This window comes from Emys orbicularis, chromosome 4, assembly GCF_028017835.1.
Source record: "Emys orbicularis isolate rEmyOrb1 chromosome 4, rEmyOrb1.hap1, whole genome shotgun sequence".
Taxonomy (NCBI): domain Eukaryota; kingdom Metazoa; phylum Chordata; order Testudines; family Emydidae; genus Emys; species Emys orbicularis.
In genome coordinates, this window is record NC_088686.1 from 9,362,115 (window position 1) to 9,383,271 (window position 21,157).

The 21,157-nt window shown below is 42.2% G+C and overlaps 1 protein-coding gene across 1 annotated transcript in view; it reads right to left on the bottom strand.

The window, feature by feature from the left end:
- Window positions 1-7,909: 7,909 nt before the first annotated feature.
- Window positions 7,910-21,157, bottom strand: part of DDHD1 (DDHD domain containing 1) — a 109,711-nt gene continuing 96,463 nt past the window's right edge. Inside the window, exons 10-13 of the mRNA XM_065403611.1 lie at window positions 18,936-19,085; window positions 13,726-13,978; window positions 12,064-12,258; window positions 7,910-8,897 (exon numbers count right to left, since the gene is read on the bottom strand). Coding sequence (XP_065259683.1) covers window positions 8,716-8,897; window positions 12,064-12,258; window positions 13,726-13,978; window positions 18,936-19,085 — 780 coding nt within the window. The 3' untranslated portion in view covers window positions 7,910-8,715. The remainder of the gene's footprint in view (window positions 8,898-12,063; window positions 12,259-13,725; window positions 13,979-18,935; window positions 19,086-21,157) is intronic.

Below are 21,157 nucleotides of genomic sequence, written 5' to 3' on the forward strand. Positions count from 1 at the left end.
AATTGCTTAGTGTGGCCCTAGGAGAAAGGGATGGAATTGAGTAAAAGAATATTTAAGCTGAATCCCAGGAAAAATGACTTAACAACAAGGACAGCAGTGAAAGTCCTGTGGCCAGAGTAATTTAAAACTGACAGAGCACTCAAGGACAGATTGCTGGAAACAGTCATAGATAGTTAGGGAGCTAGATATGACAGCCAACAGGTGGTCTCCATCTCTAATGATTTCTGAAGAAAACTACCAGAAGATGCACCTTGCAAAGCTAAACTCCTCTCTAGTGAAAGAAACACTGGTAGTTGGATGATCAGACATTCCAACTATACCCTCAGATCACATGACTAGGGCCCTACCAAATTCACGGTCCATTCTGGTAAATTTCACAGCCATAGCATTTTAAAAAATCTTGAATTTCACCGTTACAGATATTTTAAAAAAAGGGTTACCTACCTTTGTAACTGATGTTCTTCGAGATGTGTTGCTCATGTCCATTCCATTCTAGGTGTGTGCGCACGCCCACATGCACAGTCATCTAGGGTGACCAGATGTCCCAATTTTATAGGGACAGTCCCGATATTTGGGGCTTTTTCTTATATAGGCTCCTATTACCCCCCACTCCCATCCCGATTTTTCACACTTGCTATCTGGTCAGCCTACAGTCATCGGAGATTTTTGCCTTAGCGGTATCCATAGGGTCGGCTGTGGCACTCTCTGGAGTGCTGCATCATGCGTCGGTATATTAGGTGCCGCTGGTCCTATGCCCTCTCAGTTCCTTCTTGCTGGCAACTCTGACAGAGGTGCAGGAGAGCGAGTAATGGAATGGACATGAGCAACACATCTTGAAGAACAGTTATGAAAGGTAGGTCACTTTTTCTCTTCGAGTGCTTGCTCATGTTGATTCCATTGTAGTTGACTCTCAAACAGTATCCCTAGAGGTGGGCTCAGAGTTCACTGCAGTGCAGCTGGCTGCTCTACCGAAACCAGCATCGTCTCAGGCCTGCTGGATAAGTGTGTAACGTGATGTAAACATATGGATAGACGACCAGGTAGCGGCCCTGGAGACATCTTGAATCAGCACTTGGGTCAGGAAGGCCGCCACCAAGGCCTGCACCCTAGCTGAGTGGGCGGTTACGATCATCAGTGAAGGCACTTTTGCCAGATCATAGCAGCAATGGATGCAGGCAGTGATCCAGGATGAAATTATCTGAGCAGACACTGCACGACCTTTCATCTTGTCTGCCATCGCAACAAACGGTGTTGACTTATAAAACAGCTTAGTCCTGTCGATGTAGAAGGCAAGCGCTCTCCTGACATCCAGAGAGTGCAATTTACGCTCCTCCTCCGACTTATGAGGCTTCGGAAAGAAGACAGGTAAGTATATGTCTTGGCTGGTATGAAACTGTGAAACTACCTTGGGCAGGAACGCTGGGTGCGGCCACAGCTGGACCGTGTCCTTGTAGAACACTGTATAGGGTGGCTCAGAAGTAAGTGCCCTGATCTCAGAGACCCTGTGGGCAGACATTATTGCAACCACGAAAGAAACCTTACAGGAGAGGAGGAGAAGGAAGCAGGAAGCCAGAAGCTCGAAGAGGGGACCCATGAGCCGTAACAGCACGAGATTCAGGTCTCAAGGAGGGCCAGGGTCCCGGCCATGGGGATAGAGTTGCTCCAGACCTTCCAAGAACTGAACCGTCATGTCGTGAGCAAAGACCAGTCTGCTCTGGAGTGGAGGGTGGAAGGCCAAGTGGACCTTAACTGATGACAGGGATAACCCTTGGAGCTTGAAGTGCAAAAGATAGTTCAGGATTGCCTGCAGCGAGGCACCTTGGTCTGAGGACCAGCATGAGAACCTTTTCCATTTGGCCAGGTAGGTTGCTCTGTTGAAGGGCTTTCTGCTACCCAACAAGACCAGCTGGATACAGGCCGAGCATTCCTGTTCTTCCGTATTCAGCCATCTTGTAGCCAGGCTGTCAAGTGCAGCGCCACCAGGTTCGGGTGCAGAAGATTTCTGTGGTTCTGGGACAGCAGATCCGGCCAGAGAGGCAGCTGCAGTGGGGTAGCTACTGAAAGGTCCATCAGCGTGTTGAACCAGTGCTGGTGAGGCCAAGCCAGGGCTATCAGGATCACCTTTGCCTTGTCTTGTTTGATCTTCATGAAGACTCTGTGGATCAAGGCCACCGGTGGGAAGGCATACATTAGAGCCCCCAAGCATGGGCGCAGGAAGGCGTCCGACAGGAAGCCCCTGTTCATCCCCCGAATTGAGCAGAACACGTGGCACTTCCTGTTCTGACGGGACGCAAACAGGTCCATCTAGGGAGTCCCCCACCTTTGGAAGATCACACTGACCACCTCCTGATGGAGCAACCACTCATGGTGAGAAGTGAAGGTCCTTCTTAGGCGATCTGCTAACACGTTCCTGGCCACGGGAAGGTGCACTGCCATCAAATGAATGGCATACTGCACACACAAGTTTCAAAGGCGGAGAGCTTCTTTGCATAGGGCCGAAGACCCGGCTCCACCCTGCTTGTTGATGTAATACATTGCAGCGGTATTGTCCATCAGGACCTGTACCGCCTCACCCTCCAGGTGGGGCAGGAAAGCCTGGCAGGCCAGGCAAACAGCTTTGAGCTCCCTGATGTTTATGTAGAGGGACCAATCTTCCCACGACCAATGACCTTGTGTGCTGAGCTTGCCCAGGTGGGCTCCCCAGCCCAGGTCTGAGGCATCAGAAACCAGGGTCAGTGATGGGGACAGGGCCACAAGCAGAACTCCCTCCGATCCCGGGTCCAACCACCAATTCAGGGATGACCATATATGATCCGACACCCTGACTACCGGTCTAGATTGTGCCTGTTGGGGGATGTAGACTGATGCCAACCACGCTTGCAGTGGCCAGAGATGGAGCTGAGCATGACAGACCACGTACATACACACTGCCATGTGGCCGAACAACTTCAGGCAGATGTGAGTGATAGTGAGCAGGTGGTCCTTCACATGGAAAATCAGGGCTGACACTGCCTGGAAATGGGCCTCTGGAAGGAAGACTCTGGCCCACGTGGAGTTGAGGACCACCCCTCTGAACTCTATCCGTTGCACCAGCCTTAAGGTTGATTTCTTTTTGTTTATCAACAGGCCCAGGTTGTGGCAAGTGGAACATATCAGACTGAGGCTCCTTTGGTACCAGTTCCTGAGACCTGCCCTTGATGAGCCAATTGTCGAGATACAGGCAGACCTGGACACTTCGACGCCTCAGGTAAGTGGCCACTGGTGCCAGACATTTTGTGAACACCCTCAGGGTCGACGAGAGTCCAAAGAGCAGTGCTGTGAATTGGAAATGGTGCCAGCCCATTACAAAATGGAGGAACTGTCTGTGCCCTTGGAAGATGGAGATATGGAAATAAGCATCCTTCAAGTTGAGGGTGGCGTACCAGTCTCCTAGATCCAGGGAGGGGATGATGGAGGCCAGGGAGACTATGCAAAACTTCAACATCTTGAGAGATTTGTTGAGGTGTTGCAAGTCCAGGATGGGTCTTAGGTGCCCTTTTTCTTTCAGGATTAGGAAATAATGGGAGCAGAACCCTTTTCCTCACACTTCCAGAGGAACCTCCTCCACTGCCTGCAGGAGGTTCTCGACCTCTTGAACGAGGAGTTGCTCGTGAGAAGGGTCCTTGAAGAGGGACAGGGAAGCGGTGGGGGCCGCCAAGAATTGGGGGGTGTAGCCAGAGAGATAATTTCTAGCACCCAGCGGTCTGAGGTCACACATGACCAGGCCAAATGGAAGGGATGTAGATGGTTGAGGAAAGAATGAGGCGGATCTGGGAAGTTGACTGGGATGTCGCTCTTGAGCACACCCTCAAAGTGAGTGCTTCTGGCCCGTGATGTTTTGCTGGGCCAGGTTGCGCAGGTTAGTGGGAGGAGGAAGGGTGGCAATGACTAAAACTCATGTTTCTATCCCTTCTCCTTACAGATCCCTGCTGCGGCTGCCAAGGCCTTGGCGGAGGGATGGCCAGAACTGCTTCCTCGCCGACTGTGGCGTACGCAGACTCAGCGAGCGGAGGGTGGCCTGAGTGTCCTTCAGTCCATGCAGCCTCGCATCCATTTGCTCTGCAAACGGACAATTTCCATGAAACAGGAGGTCCTGGGTGGAGGACTGCATCTCCTGGGACAGGCCTGTGGTTTGAAGCCAGGAACTGTGCCTCATGACCACTGCCGATGTGACCACCCTGGCTGCTGAATCGGCCTCGTACCATGCCATTTGGAGGTAGCATCTTGCCACTGTTGTACCCTCTTCAACTAGGGCCCCGAATTCTTGGGCTGAGTCCTGCGGTAGGGAATCCTTGAACTTACGGAGGGAGTCCCATAAGCTGAAGTTATATCTCCCCAAAAGAGCCTGGTGATTTGCCACCCTGAAGGCTGGCCAGTGAATACATTTTTCTTCCAAAAAGGTTCAGCCTCTTGGTTTCTTTATTTTTGGGGATAGAATTGGTTTGCCCCTGTCTGTCTCTCATTGGCCGCAGAGACAACCAGCAACCCCAGAGGCGGGAGGATATACAAGTATTTGAACCCCTTAGCTGGGATGAAATATTTCTTTTCAGCCATCTTGGAGGTGGGTGGGCTGGAAGATGAGGTTTGCCAGAGAGTTTTGGCTATTTTTAAGACCCCATCGTGCACTGGTAGCACGACACGTGCAGGTGTTGATGTTGAGAGCACATTAAACAAGGTGTCTGATTGCTCAGTCATCTCCTCCACCTCCAGACCTAAATTTGTGGCCATCCTTTGGAGCAGGGCCTGATGTGACACTTGTCCTTCACATGTGATTCCCCCAAGCACTTCAGGCAGCTGCTATGGGGGTCACTAACAGGCACAGGCCTGTTACAGTCAGAACAGGGCTTAAAACCTGCAGACTGGGGCATGCTGCGCCTGAGACAAAGTCCCTCCCAGGACAATAACTTACTAACTACACTACTTACTAACTACACTACTTACTAAATACTGTAAACAAACTATTTACAAGACACTTAAAACTCAAAAGAAAGGAAAGAACCGCTAACCAGTTGCTAGGCAAGGGAAATAGGTGCTCTGACCAATTGCTATGGGCAGTAAGAAGGAACTTATACCGATGCATGAGCACAGCACTCCAGATGGCACCACAGCCGACCCTACGGATACCGCTAAGGCAAAAATCTCCGACTGTGCACGTGGGTGTGCACACACATTCCCAGCAGGTGAAGCAGCGCTTGAATCTCAGAGATCCTGGCATACCCCAGCAATGATAGCAATGAGCCCCAAGGACCATCCCAGACAAAGTGGGAAAGGAGGAAGAGAAAAGATTAACAGAGAAAAAAACCATCGAATGAAATACAGGAACTATAAAACTATACATAAAAGAGGAAATTCTAAATAACTACAAGAAACGAATACTAGAGAAACCTAAGGCTAAGCTAAAGGTTAAGTTAGAAGTAGGTATGCTAGACACTCCATCTCAGGCCAAAGCAGCTGAGATGGAACTGAGGGCGGTTTGCCTGCGCAGCTCTACGTATCCTCGGTGTGGGGCATGAGGATGTCTGGAGCGCATGCATGGGCTGAAAAGGCCCTGCTACCAAATATCTGACCAAAGCCACGTGGACACATCTGGACATGGAGTACCCATGAGGACACTACTCGAAGACATGTTCTTCCAGAACAATGATGCCAGGGACAAATGCCTTTGAGGGCATAATTCCATTTTTAATTATGGTCCATGGGCCAGGGTAAAAATTTAGGATTATAAAACATCCTCAATTCACTGAGATAAATGGAAGGTTTTCACAAAGATCAAAATTAGAGCATAGCCTTTTGTAGGTATGATATCAATGGGAGAATACGCCTCCTTTAGGACTCTTCTATTTCTGCCTTATCTCTTCCCTCCCCATCCTCCATTTTCACCATCTTTTCTGTCTTTGTGTCTCTTCTCCTTTCTTCTCTCTAGCTATTACCAAATTCTTAGTCCCAATCTATGGCCTTCCTTTCCAAATTCCCACCAATAATATAAGCAATGAAATAGCTAATGCTCACACTAAAGTGCCTTCAGATTTAACACCCCAAGGGGTGCACATCTCTCAGATGTCGTTTCATAGAATCAAAGGACTAGAAGGGACCTTGAGAGGTCATCTAGTCCAGTCCCCTGCTCTCATGGCAGGACTAAGTATTATTAAAACCATCCCTGACGGGTGTTTGTCTGACCTGCTATTAAAAATCTCCAATGATGGAGATTCCACAACCTCCCCAGGCAATTTATTCCAGGCAAAAACTTCCTGTCAGGGAAGTTTTTCCTAATGTCCAACCTAAACTGTCCTTGATGCAATTTAAGCCCATTGCTTCTTGTCCTATCCTCAGAGGTTAAGGAGAATAATTTTTCATCCCCCTCCTTGTAACAACCTTTTATGTACTTGAAAACTGCTATCATGCCCCCTCTTAGTCTTTTCTCCACACTAAACAAACCCAATTTTTTCAATCGTCCTTCATAGGTCATGTTTTCTAGACCTTTAATCATTTTTGTTGTTCTTCTCTGGACTTTCTCCAGTTTGTCCACATCTTTCCTGAAACGTGGCACCCAGAACTGGACACAATACTCCAGTTGAGGCCTAATCAGTGCAGAGTAGAGCGGAAGAATGACTTCTCGTGTCTTACTTAAAATAATCCTACTAATACATCCCAGAATAATATTTGCCTTTTTTTTTTTGGCAATAGTGTTACACTGTTGACTCATATTTAGCTTATGATCTACTATGACCCCCAGATCCCTTTCTGCAGTACTCCTTCCCAGGCAGTCATTTCCCATTTTGTATGTGTGCAACTGGCTGTTCCTTCCTAAGTGGAGTACTTTGCAGTTGCCCTTATAGAATTTCATCCTATTTACTTCAGACCATTTCTCCAGTTTGTCTAGATCATTTTAAATTTTAATCCTATTCTCCAACACACTTCCAACCTTTTCCAGCTTGATATCGTCCACAAACTTTATAAGTGTACTCTCCATGCCATTATCTAAATCATTGATGAAGATCTTGAATAGAACCGGACCCAGAACTAATCCCTGCGGGACCCCACTCGGTGTTGTCCTTCCAGCATGACTGTGAACCACTGATAACTACTCTCTGGGAACGGTTTTCCAACCAGTTATGCACTCACCTATAGTAGCTCCATCTAGGTTGTATTTCTCTAGTTTGTTTATGAGAAGGTCATATAAGACAGTATCAAAAGCCTTACTAAAGTCAAGATATACCATATCTACCTCTTCAGGCCGTCTCCAGCCTCAGGAAGACATTACTGCATTTGTTTACACTGGGTTTGCATCTGTTCGCAACCACCAAGGACCCTTTTTAAAAAAAATATGCAACGTAGGTCACATGAACACATCATCTGGGTCCAGCACACAGGTCATATATTTGACACTTCTGCTCCAGAGCCTTAAAATTCTGTTTTATGATCCCAGAATTGACTAAGTGATTAATTTGAAGATTTCCTTTCTTCATAACAGTCCTCTCCTGGCTCCTTGGGAATTTGATCCAGCTACAACTGCAATCCTTTTACTGAAATCACATGATGGGGTCTGATTTTCATAAAATGAAACACTGGCAGAACTCTTTTGTTTGGCTTTTAATAAAAAGTATCACACTGTTTGCTTCTGATATCAATTATGCAAATGCTTCTGAGCTCACCAAATTCATTTTAAGTTGCACTCTTTCTTCTCAATACATTATTGCACATATTTTCAGTAGCAGTAAATGGAATACACTTCGCTACTGCAAATTAAGTCTAATGAGAGGTCCAAAATAAGCCTTCAGTCATTTGTGAGACATGTGACCAAAAAGGCAGGGGCCTATGAAAGAGGTTACTTACCTCTGAGAAGAATGTAACTAGTGTCATTTGTGTGAAACCACAAAGATTTATTTTTAATGAAAAAAATACTGAAAGTGTGCCACAGTGTCCATATATTCATTTGAATAGTACAAAGATATGTATATCTGAGAAAAAGTCTTAACACTGTAGAAAATAAATGTGGTTCTTAAATTAAGCCAAAATAAACCAGTAAAAAAGTAATGTTTTGTACACTGGAATAAATGAAGCAATTAGTCAGAGGTAATAATAAATTATAATTACAGTATTTCAAATATTTGTTTCATGCTTTTTCAGCAGTTTTTAAACAAGTTATGTGTAATATACCCTTGAAGTCAGCAGTAGGAATGGTCTTTCAATGGAACTGTGGGTAATATCCTGTAGATTTCAATAAAGTCTTAGAAAAATGACACCAATGTTTATTATTTACTGGTACATAAAACATAGGAACATGGCAGTTTTAGGTTTGCATCTAACATATGTTTTGTTAATTTAGTTTCAGTTGACTAATCTTTATATTTTAACGAACTAAACAGTAATTATGGTCATTAGCACATATGTCACCCAAGCACAGTGCTTATGTGATGCTACATGTTCTGGCTTGTTTATACAATCAAAATCATGAGAATGTGGAATAATTTTCTGCAAATGTTTAAAACTAAATGTTTTTAAATGCAAATCATTTTTGCTCTTTAAAAACAGGAAAAAATCCAAACATGCACTTAAACCTGAAACTTCCATGCCTTAGACACTACGTTTTAACAGTAAAATATCAGTTTTGTGCCATTTGTTGTAAAATTCCCACCCTCCTCAAAATAAAAAAAAATAAAAAAAACCCCCAAAAATTCAAACAGGGTCTAAATTTGATTTGTCAGCATCTTCTTGGTCCTGTTTATACATGAAGGTAAGAAGAAAGAGAGCAATATCCATAGATGACCAATATGCAGTGTGCGATGTTACTGCAGACCAGTATCTGCTCTCCACAAGACCTTCCCTGAGCTCAAAGTCAATCCTGTGCTCCAGTTCCACTAGAAATGAAATAAAACAGAAACAGGAAGAGTTACTAGATCCATACTTCGACAAAAGAAAAACCACATGCTAATTCTTCTATCATTTGGTTTTGTTTCTACTTGCCTGTATATAAAAAGTACCCAATATTCCTGTGCTGAGGGTTTAGAGTGTTCTCTTGTTTTGTAATTTATATGTGTGTGCGCGTGTGGTTTTTTATATTTATACATATGCAATTACTACAAATAACACAATACTAATGGATAGATCATGCAGAAAACACTGAAGGTGTTGGAAAGAACAGTTTAACAACCTTATTCTTCATGTAACTAGAGGGAATTACTCAGCAAGTATCCTGATCTTTTCTTCTAAAAACAGGCTTAGGCCAAGATTTTCAAAAGTGACTAGAGAGATACTGATAACTTAATTTTTAGGGGCCCAACTTAAGACACCTGGAAGGTTCTCAGATTTTCAGAAAGTATGGAGCATCCGCCCTTTGAAAATAAGGCTCCTTTAGGATGTCTCAAGTTAGGCACCAAAACAAATAAAGGCATCCGACAATTGCTGACGCTTCTGAAAAATGTTAGCTTTAGTCCCAGTCCCTACACAGAAAGTCAGTCCTTTTAAGTTTCCAGATTTTTCCAAAATGTTTCAGCAGCTGCCCTTTTATTTCAACAGCTGCTATTGTAATACCACATACATCAAAGCAGCCTTTACTGCACATTTAACTGGCTTAGTTGCTACCACAATTAACACACTGTTGTCAACTCATTTGTAGAGATTTTCTTAGCTCTAAAGAAGCAACCGCATGAAATGGATAAACTAAAATCCTAGTTAGCCACAAAGGCCAAAAAACATACTGGGGAAAAAATAGAATTGCTTGTCAAAGCCATTGGCTCAAAGTAAAAAACTATATCACTCAAAATCTCCACAATCATGATATCAACAACATTCAGGGAGGTATAGGGCAGTGGCTCTCAAACTTTTTTTTACTGGTGACGCCTTTCACATAGCAAGCCTCTGAGTGCGACCCCCCCTTATAAATTAAAAACACTTTTTAATATATTGAACACCATTATAAATGCTGGAGGCAAAGCGGGATTTGGGGTGGAGGTTGACTGCTTGCGACCCCCCATGTAATAACCTCCCGACCCCCAGTTTGAGAGCCCCTGGTATAGGGCTTAATATTTTCCAACCAACATCTAACTGGTTTCCAAATACAGTAAATCAGACGACTCTGGTTTCTCTGCAAGCAAATTGCTAAAACACTTCTATCTCTCGGCGATTCCACTATAGAACCTTGGGATACAAGCAAGATTCACACACATCCATGCAGTAGGCCTTTCAGAAGTTAACACTTCAGCCATGGATTGAGTCAGCCTGGCTGGGCTAGGCTGTGGGATCTCCATCTATAGAACACAATAGAGAGATACTGGGATTGGGTGGCAAGGTTGGAGTTGCTGAGTTTCCTAAAAAGAACCCCCCACTAGGATTTAACCACAATCACTGTTACTCCTCCATATTTTTCCGTTTAAAATTAAACCTCTGCCCTATATGATGAATGAGTCACTCAGATTATCTGTTGAAGCTTTGGGGGGAGGTATAGCTCAGTGGTTTGAGCATTGGCCTGCTAAACCCAGGGTTGTGAGTTCAATCCTTGAGGGGGCCACTTAGGGATCTGGGCCAAAATCAGTACTTGGTCCTGCTAGTGAAGGCAGGGGGCTGGACTCGACTCAATAGCCTTTCAAGGTCCCTTCCAGTTCTAGGAGATAGGATATCTCCATTAATTTAAAGCTAGCTCTTATCTAGAGCTAGAACTGTGATGTACCATGTGGACGCTACCATAAGATGCAGCACTGCTTATATTCTTGACTCAACTGTTACTACAGAGATAATTTAAGATGCACGAGCCCAATCCAAAGCCCATGTTGACCACAACACTTACATTTTTCAGAAAAGGAAAAACAAAACTTCAGCTTTTTCTTAATTCCAACATTAAAATTGTCAGAGTGAAACAACTGACTGCACATACAGAGCTTGGACTTCCTATGATTATTTAAAGTCATCTCTTTGAACTTGACTGATTGGGCAGTACTGTGTATATGCATCTAGGGAAAACACCTTTGAGAGCGTGTGAAGTCAAAAGAGATGAAATAAGGAGTCACTGAAAAATTGTTGAAAGTTTAGATTAGATTAAATCAGATTTTTCACAGTAAATGCCTTGACAATAGAGTGATTGAAAAGTTTTGAAATTAATTTTATCAACATTTTGAATTTTGGCATAGGAAGTGCTCTCATTTTCATAAAAACGTTTGCTAAATTTTTGTCCTGTATTTGGACCAGCTCTGCTAGGGGCAAGGACTGTTTCTTTCTCTGTATTTTGTACATCACCAAAAAGTATGTCTTAGGGCCAGACATATACTGGAGAATTAAAAAAAATGCATTCTACTATAAATGAAACTGGATTTCTGAGGCAATTATGTTGATTTTTCCAATGATATTTTAGAGACCATTGTAGCAGAGAATGGACAGTAGAACCTCAGCGTTACGAACACCAGAGTTATGGACTGACTAGTCAACCACACAGCTCAATTGGAAACAGAAGTATGCAATCAGGCAGCAGCAGAGAAAAAATAAAAAGCAAGAAAGCAAATACAGTACAATACTGTGCTAAACGTAAACTACTAAAAAAATAAAGGGACAGCAGCATTTTTCTCCTGCATAGTAAAGTTTCAAAGCTGTATTAAGTCAATGTTCAGTTGAACTTTTGAAAGAACAACCATAATGTTTTGTTCAGAGTTACGAACATTTCAGAGTTACAAACAACCTCCATTCCCGACGTGTTCGTAACTCTGAGGTTCTACTGTACTAGCTAAAGTTCTGTGAAATATATGTACCATTTAAAGAGCAAAAGAAAAAAAAAAAAGAACAGATCAAAGAGATTTAAGCCTCTGGAAATAATTGAAAAATATTTAATGAATGGGAATGAACCCAGTTTTTATCATCGTAAAGCTACCCAGGAAACAATTTAAACAGGAGCATATGTTTGTTGTTATAACACACATATTTCCATGTCCCCCGCCCCCCCACAACAAATGCATCCAAAGTCAACTTAAAAAATAGTCTCCATTTCCAAAAGAGAAGCCAGAAGATACGGCTAGCTGCTGAACGTAAAGGTACACTAACATGTGGGGTCAAGGAAGCCGGAACTGCTGTGTGGGAAGGTCAACGTTCCAACAGTAGAATGAATGGCAACTGGCTTCTTGTCTTCGCCTTCTGTTCCCTCTTTTCCAGTCTCAGATGTTTGTGAAGTGGGTGCACTTGATCGGCCAAATCTTGAGAACAACATCCCTCCAAGGCCCTTCCCAATGCTAGCAGCTCCTGCATTCAGCACAAAACAGGACAGGCACCATGACTTAAATCATACCACAAATTAAAGTGGCTATAACACCCATCAATTACAGCTGAATGACAGCGAAAGAAAAACACTACTCATGTTTTTCCAGGGTGGGAAAAACAGCTTATTTAAATTAAGTCTACATTTTTTATCATGTGACTCAAGTCTAGTGTACAATCAAGGTTATAATTCAGAAACTGTAGTCAGGGAAACAAAAATATGCAAGAACAGTTTTGGACCAATAAAATAAAATCCAATACTGAAAAGGTCTATTTTAATTCCTGTTTTACAGACAAATTCTTTTAAGATCTCATTCATTTTGCTACACAGTAGGTTTGGGTACTTCACAATAATTACAGTACCTTCTATGTGAAAGAAGAATCACATTATCATCTGTAATGAGAGGACACTCCTTTCATCAACTTCTTATGCTTGCACCATTTTTAGAGAGACTTAGAAGTGCTATATTATCATTGAAAGGGGATGATTATTGTTTGAGAATCACTGCATGAAAGTTTAAGATACTTTACAGATTCATAACCTTAAGAGTGATAACATTTTCTCCTGACTTTGCTGCCATCTTGTGGCTATGTTAAAAAGCTACTTTCACAGTAAAACAAAGTTAAATACACAGATCTTACATGGAAAAAAAAAGCTGTGTAGTGAGATGTGTCAGATCTTGCTTAGGAGTATTATATAAATCAGACTAATTCCTTAAGAAGATAGGAAATAAAGATTTACTTGCTCACTAGGGAAGAAACTCAACAGCAGGTTACCTTGTTTAAACTTCTTTCAAGTTATTTTAGTATAAAACCCAAACAGTGTAGGCCCACACTGAGCAACGCTCTTAGGCACATACTTAACTTTAAGCACAAGAGTAACCCCATCAAAAGCAAAAGAGACTGCTCATATGTTTAAAGTTAAGCTAGTGCTTAAACTGGATCAGGATGCTAAAGGACAATGAATGGGACAGAAAAAAATTTCAGGTTAGAATTTTGCATCTGGAATTCATGTTATATTAAGTTAAATGGAATCCGAACATTTCTCATTACTAACTAAGGACCTTGCTGCCACTAACCAATACTGTGAAATGTGATTTTAATGCAAACATTTTAATTCTTCATGCTGCAAACTAACAACACTTGATTACTGGATACTGACTGACCCATCAGGATGTTATTTCAATTAAACATGCAACAAATAAGATAGCAGTAGCAAAAGAATAACATTGGCTGTAGTATATATAAACATCCCATTCCCTTAAGTAAAAGTTTATTTGGATTTAAATTAGCACTGCACTTATGTTGTGGAAGTACAGGAAAGATACCACTACAGCACATTTATTGTTATATGAAAATAGGGCTCTAGTAACAATTAATCAAAATGTTATTGCATGAAACCTAATTGCAAAATGTTATGTACATATGAAAAAAGACTTAATTAGCAGTTACCTAATATACTTGCTTTGCCTATATTTGTTATTGACTCCCCATAATGGCGTCGAACCATGACTGGTGAAGTAGCTGGGCTTGGTATGGTTGGTATACTTTCATTCTCGGTGACTGAGGTAGGTTCTTTTGTTGGGTTGAGAAAGCTTGGCTTCATGTGCTCATAAGGTAGAGGGTTTGCAGTGTTGTACCAGTGGATCTGGACAGGTGAAATGTTGCTGTAGTGCTTCAAAATTAAAGGTTCTAGTCTATAGGCCTGCAAGATAAATTCAAGAGAAGAAAATCCTGAGCAGTGACAGACACTGAAAATTAAATTTACTTACCAATATATAGCGCTCTTCATCCTCAAATTACTGAACAAACTCTAATGATTCATCCTCACAGTCCCCTGGGGATGAATGGATAAATGGCAGCAATCCCATTTTACAGAAGAGATACATACAAAAATTAAAATAACTTGCTCAAGGCAATAGAGTGAGTCAGTGGGATAGTCAGAATTAGAACTCAGGAGTTCCTTGCTCCCAATCCCTGTCACTCTGTTAAGAAAAGAAATCTTGCTACTGTGAAATAGTTGCAGTAAATTAATAGCCAGAAATTGACTAATGTTGAAAATACACTGTGGTCATGTTTATTTTCATTTTCCTGGAAAACTGACGAGTTTCCCTACTGCTTATGCACATATCCTTGTATATTCCTCTGCAACACTGCTACTACTATATTCTTTCATCAGAAGTGAAAAGTACTGTTAATAGTAGGCTATTACAGTACAACAAAAGACTTATCCTTTCTATATGGATAAACTGATTCTGCATTTCACAGCAAATTGCTAAAACTGGCTATTTAATTTTGCTCGCACAATCTGAACAAACCTCTGTTTATTAGGCAAATGTGGAAATTGTAGATACAATTTAGGTAGTGAGCTTTGAAAGTCTGATGAGTAAGATAGAAGTCTTGCTATACTTATTTTCAACAGAAGACATTACTGGACAGTACAGGTGACAGCAAGTTTTACCACTTTTCTGGCATCTCCTTGTAACTCACCACTGAGGCCTGGTCTACACTTGGGAGAGAAAAGGGGGGGGGGGGGCGCAACCTAAGTCGGTCTAAGTTACGTAACTTCAGCTACGAAAATAGCGTAGCTGAAGTCAACGTACTTAGAGCTACTTACCACGGTAGGTCGACTGTTGACCCTCCCCCGTCGACTCCGCCTATGCTTCTTGCTCCGGTGGAGTACCGGAGTCGACAGGAGAGCTCGGCGGTCAATTTATCACGTCTTCACTAGACGTGATAAATCGACCCTGCTGGATCGATCGCTCCAGAGGCAAGTGTAGACATGCCCTGAACAAAATCTAGGTAATCTTTAGGATAAAGAACAAATGGTTGTAGGCTGGATCAAATGTGTGGGGAGGGCCACACTAGCCTTTGAATTAATTGGCACTCAATTAGCTCAAGGTAAAAAAAGTGTATTGTAGACGTACCCAATGAACAGCGCCTCTGTAGATGGGCTGAGGTGGGGAGGGAGAAATAAAAACTATGGCCCTAATTCAGCAAACCATTTAAATGTGTGATTAGTTCAACTGAACTTGAATTAGACGATTCATGAACTTACATACTTTACTGACTTGGGGCCTATAGTGAGATAATAGTAGTAGACTGGCATGGAGGGCTTTTACAGTCCCATGACGGCTTTTATAGTCAGACAATTCCAATATCCTTAATTTGGTTTCAGGGAGCAGAGATCTTGACCTCCCTTTTGGGATATGTATTTGGCGAGGGCCAGATGACAGGATGGCATGTCAGTTTTCTAGGGCCCCTGTCACCAAGAGTTAAACAGCAGCTTTCTTTAAAATAAATCCTTCTTATATGGATCGCTCTGCAGCATCAGTCAAATAAGCTAACAGAACGTTAGGAACGGCTAGGAAAGGGATAGTAAGACAGTAAATATAATGCCCCTATATAAATCCATGGTATGCCCACACCTTGAATACTGCGTGCAGTTCTTGTCTCCCCATCTCAAAAAATATACATTAAAATTGGAAAAGATACACAAAAGGGTAACAAAAATGATTAAGGGTATAGAATGGCTTCCATATGAGGAGAGATTAAAAAGACTGGGATTGTTCAGCTTGGAAAAAAGACGACTAAGGGAGGATGTGATAGATGTCTATAAAATCATGCATGGCATGGAGAAAGTGAAAAAGGAAGTGTTTAATCCTTCACATAACACAAGAACTAGGGGTCACCCAAAGAAATTAATAGGCAGCAGGTTTAAAACAAACAAAAGGAAGTATTCCTTCACACGACACACTTGTTCCCAGGGAATGCTGCGAAGGCCAAAACTATAATTGGGATTAAAAAAGAATTAGATAAATTCATGGAGGATAGGTCCAACAATGGCTATAACCCAAGATGGTCAGGGATGCAACCCCATGCTCTGGGTGTCCCTCAGCCTCTGACTGCCAGATCCTGGGACTAGATGACAGGGGATGGATCACTTGATAATTACCCTGTTCTGTTCATTCCTTTTGAAGCCTCTGGCATTGGCCACTGTCAGAAGACAGGATACTGGGCTAGATGGACCATTGGTCTGACCCAGCATGGCCATTCTTATGTTCTTACATAAAAAGATATTAGCCCATTAACAAAGCCTGTATCATACATGCGGCTAATTGAAAATTTCCAACTGAAATTATATGCAGGGTTATTGTAACCATTCTGCTGAGGGAGAAGAAACAAGCTTTCAAGTCACACCGAGCCTTGATGTGCACTACATATTTACTTTGGTATAACTACGTTGTCGCACAGGGGTGTGAAAAAACCATCCCCCTAAGCGACGTAGTTATACTGACCGTAACTCCTCCTGTAGAGGTGGAGTTATTAAGCCGATGGGAGAGCTTTCTGCCTCGGTGCAGCTGCACTGAGGTAAATTTGTAGTGCAGACCTGTCCTCAGAGTGTCACAGCTATGAGGCAGTGAGTGGGAAGACTGCCTAGGATTGCTGAAGGAAGACTTTGGTACTCAAGAAGGGGAAACACATAGTGACCTGGCCGGAGGGCCAAGTCATGAAGAAGTTGCAGATACGGGTGGAGAGACCGACAGAGGAAAGCACAACACCTGGAAGGAGCTAATCCCCAGAGTAGCCAGGAGAAGTGGACCTTGTGACAATGAGGTACGCTACATGTTGTGGGATTTCTGGATCTTGAAAGGCGCGTTGTGGGGGGTACTGATTATTGTAGCAGTGGCACCATGTCTGCAAGTTTTGCATCTGTTCTGGCAGGGTCTGGTGCCGCTTTGAGTTGGCGTGTCCTGGTCTGTGAGGAGCTTGCTTCTGATTATGAGCTTCGAGAGATTGGAGGGGATGGGGGTGGTTTGAAGAAAAATGGGTTCAGGAAAGATTTCATTCAGGATGGGGTCCCCATTGAGTTTGGATTGTAGTTTGATGATACCCAAGAGAACCTGTTTCAATAAAGAAATAAAACCCCCTTTTACTGCACACCCTTGGTTGTCACCTCCCACCCCATCCTGGAATCCATATGGGGGTAATTTGGGTGGCCCATTACCATGATGTGATCTACTTCTCTACAAGGACACTCCACCCTTTTTGTCCTATGACTACAGGGGCATTAACAGGCCATTTCACCTTGAATGGTCCCTTAGAATATGGGTTAACCACTTATGCTAAACAATCTGTTCAATCTTGTATTTAGCTGTGACACTGAGTACCTTTCCCAGCCCTGAAGAGCTCTGTGTAGCTCAAAAGCTGGTCTCTCTCTCTCTCAACAGAAGTTGGTCCAATAAATGAGATTACTTTCACCCACCTTTTCTCTCCAACTGAAATTGTACTTTTGCATGCCAGTGGAATTTTCAGACTGTCTTAATAAATAATTCAGTTACTGTACATGGATAAAAGGCTAGTTTTCAGAAGTCATTACGTATTGATCTGTGGGCATATGGATTTTCATTAAGGAATTACATTCAGTATGACCCTTTCAGTTTTCTTTGTTTTCATAAGGTAGGAAAGTATTTTGCACCTTCTGAGTCCACGTAAAGAATGTTTCAATTTGTGAGAGGGTCAGAGTCAATTACAATCTGATTGACCTCTTTTGAAAATAAAACGCCTAATGGAATTTGTGCTGTCTGGCAAGTTAGAGATGTTGGACAGATCCTTAGAGGATGTAAATCAACGACGCTCCATTGCAGTCAGATGATATTTGGCGACAGGCAAAGTTAAAAAACTGCTAGCAACACTTTAATGATGTGGAAACAGAAGTTTTATCACAGAAGTCTCGAAGTTTTTAACTGGAAAGCGCAGCTTCTTTGTGAATGCAACATTACATCATTTGTAGGCTTGGCAGTATTCAATTTTTTTCTACTTCTGACATTTATTTTTATTTTTAACCATTTTTATTTTTACAGTTGCTAGAAATGAAAGGGGGAAGGGATGGAGTTAGGGTAGCGTTGATAGCAGGGCTACAGTGGGTTCCCAGTACTGACAGCTGGGCTGCAGAGGACTCCCTACATAACCAAGGGGCCCAAGACACCCTAGCACAAGATGCAGGGGAGGATGCAAGGCCAGTGACACCTGATCCTTGCAGATATGCTTTACTGACAGATTTTTTTCGTCAATTTCACTTTCAGCTGAAATCAACATTTACCTAACCTTTGGAGGAGGGATAGCTCAGTGGTTTGAGCACTGGCCTGCTAAACCCAGGGTTGTGAGTTCAATCCTTGAGGGGGCCACTTAGGGATCTGGGGCAAAATCAGTACTTGGTCCTGCTAGTGAAGGCAGGGGGCTGGACTTGATGACCTTTCAAGGTTCCTTCCAGTTCTAGGAGATGGGATATCTCCATTAATTTTACCAACTGAAATCGAATCCTACCAAGATTAATCGTTAGTGATTAGTAGTGTTCAAATTATGCATAAAAAAATCACTCTGTTACTGAGTAAACTATTTCCAAAGGAAGGATAAGAACTGCATAGGACATTATTGCATTTTCTAGTGATAATTTATTTTGCAATTACAAAACCTAAGACACTGGAAGATGACTGGCAGAAAGCTGTTCTGCAAAACCATGTTGCATGCAGAAAGATACCTATATGTTGATGCAAGTACTTTGAAGATCACTTCTTACATATTGTCTTTTATTGTCCTTCAGCACACTTTATTTAAAAATACTCTTGAGGTAAAAGCTTGTAACTGCAATAAAAACTCACCACTGGATCTGTTGGATGAAAAATGTTTAGCAACCGGTTACAAATAGTTCTGGGCAGAATGTGATCTTGACTTCCACTGTTTCCTGGACGGATGCCACGCAGTGCCAAAAACACTGCTAATGGAGATCCCATACAGAAGAAATTCTCAACCTAAGGAGACATTTTATTTTATATTAATAGCTGGAGGAAATGTAGCTTTCTAACACACAGTGGGGTTTGGTTTAAATCTCAATGTCTCAACAGAGGGACTTCAGAAACATGTTATGAAGAACTAGTAGTAAAAGTGAAGAAGTCCACAATACATTACAGGTAAACTTTCCATCTCCCTTAAACACGATAAGAAATTTACATGTTACTGCACAATGTAAGACAAATTTTGGAAATCTGCAAACACTGTCTCAGTTCAATATGATACTTCAACTGAAGGAGGCATATAAGTGTTACAGGGGGTGGGGTGAGGGAGCTGATTTTGGAGGATATTAAAGAAAAAATTATGAAGTTCGTAATGCTGAAGTCTGATTTCTCATGAAATTGCAGGAAGCTTACCACAACTACTAAACTTCACTTTAAAGAAGTGCTCTGTGTCTGTTTCTGATACATAGACCATCAAGGAAGCAGAAAAGCAAGTTATATTGAAAATCAAGAACTACCTACATTACATTTGTAGTACTCACATGCACGCACACACACACACCCCCACCAGTGTTATGCACAACCTCTTAAAAACATCTTAGGTTGAGTGAATGGTTTGGTACTTGTGAAAAGGTGCCAGTATCACACAGACTGGGAACCGTTACACACAGAATAGGTACAGTACAGCGGTAGTTTTGCAAGCTCCCCTCATATGGACCCAATCTACTGCAATCTTGTTCTGGAGGGACTGCCTCTGACATTGAGAGGTTAGTTCAGTCTCCACTGGCGATTTAAACTTGCAAACCTGTCCCCTGAGAACTGGGCTGAGACCACTAACTTGTCTGACATAGGTCACTGAACATGCATCAGTGGTAACGACTTTTGGTCACTACCAACCTGGGCCGGGATTCAACATTGACCTAGAGGTGAATGGCTTCGTATCCCATTACCAATCCTCAGACTTCCAGTCCCCTAGAAACATCAAATGTAAAACTCTGTAGTCAAATATATTTTCACAAGTCAAAATTACTTTTCAACCTTTAGTATATTTTCTTATAAGAAAAATTAATTCTATCATTATCAGAACTTCATTGTAACTTTCCCGATAAGCTGGCAGTGCATTACAACAGAATCATTACTAGGGCAATACCATTTAGCGGACAAAAGAAATGGCTGCATTTTTATTAAGTGAATATGCTGAATGCTTGGATTCTTGAAGCAACTGTTATATGTCAGGCAGCATATGGAGCAAGACAGGGGAAATAATGGTCCATTTCATTCACCAGACTCCAGTGCTGCTTAAGAAATTCTTCCTCCTCTAAATTGGTCTTGGTAACACACTTCTGAACACGATTCTTTCTTCAACAGGAATGTTCTTTTCAAACTCCATTTTAATATAAGGACTTTATTTCTACAGCAACGCCAGCCATCTTGCAAGCCACAAAACATTATCTATATTACCGCTCCAGTCAATTACAGAGCAGATCTTCTCTTTTATAACCAAGCTTTGCATAGAATCCTGTATTTTCCTAATTGGATGAAAGCTTCATTTTATCTTCAATAGCAACAATAAAAATGTGGTGACCATTAAATACAGGAAGATTATCATTGCATAATCCTTTAAATCATACAAGTAGCTTCAACCCTGCCAATCTGACACACCTGCATTCAGGGTCTGCGCAATTCCTGTTTCAGAAAGGGGTATCATGAAAGCTACTGTGACTGCCATGTGATACTTGATAGCTGATACTTAAAAAGGAGATTTCAGTAAACTCAGCTTAGGTGAAATGCAGACTAGACAAGTATTTGAAAAGGTAAATGGATCCAGTGATTACAAGACACAGGAGGGTTTTTCCTGTTCCTTCAGGCCCATTGATAATGCATCACTGACAATGTCCAGGTGGACAAGGGCTTCCTTCTTGGGTCAGTGTTCTATACTATATATTCTCCTATAGGAAGAAGTCTTTTGATGTGGTGTTCCGGCTAGGTTAGACTTGTAGATTGAAGACTTAATCAATTGTAGAGTATATCCCATGTAATGGTTCTGATTAATACCAAAATGTGAATCTCCACAGAATCAAAAGAGAGCC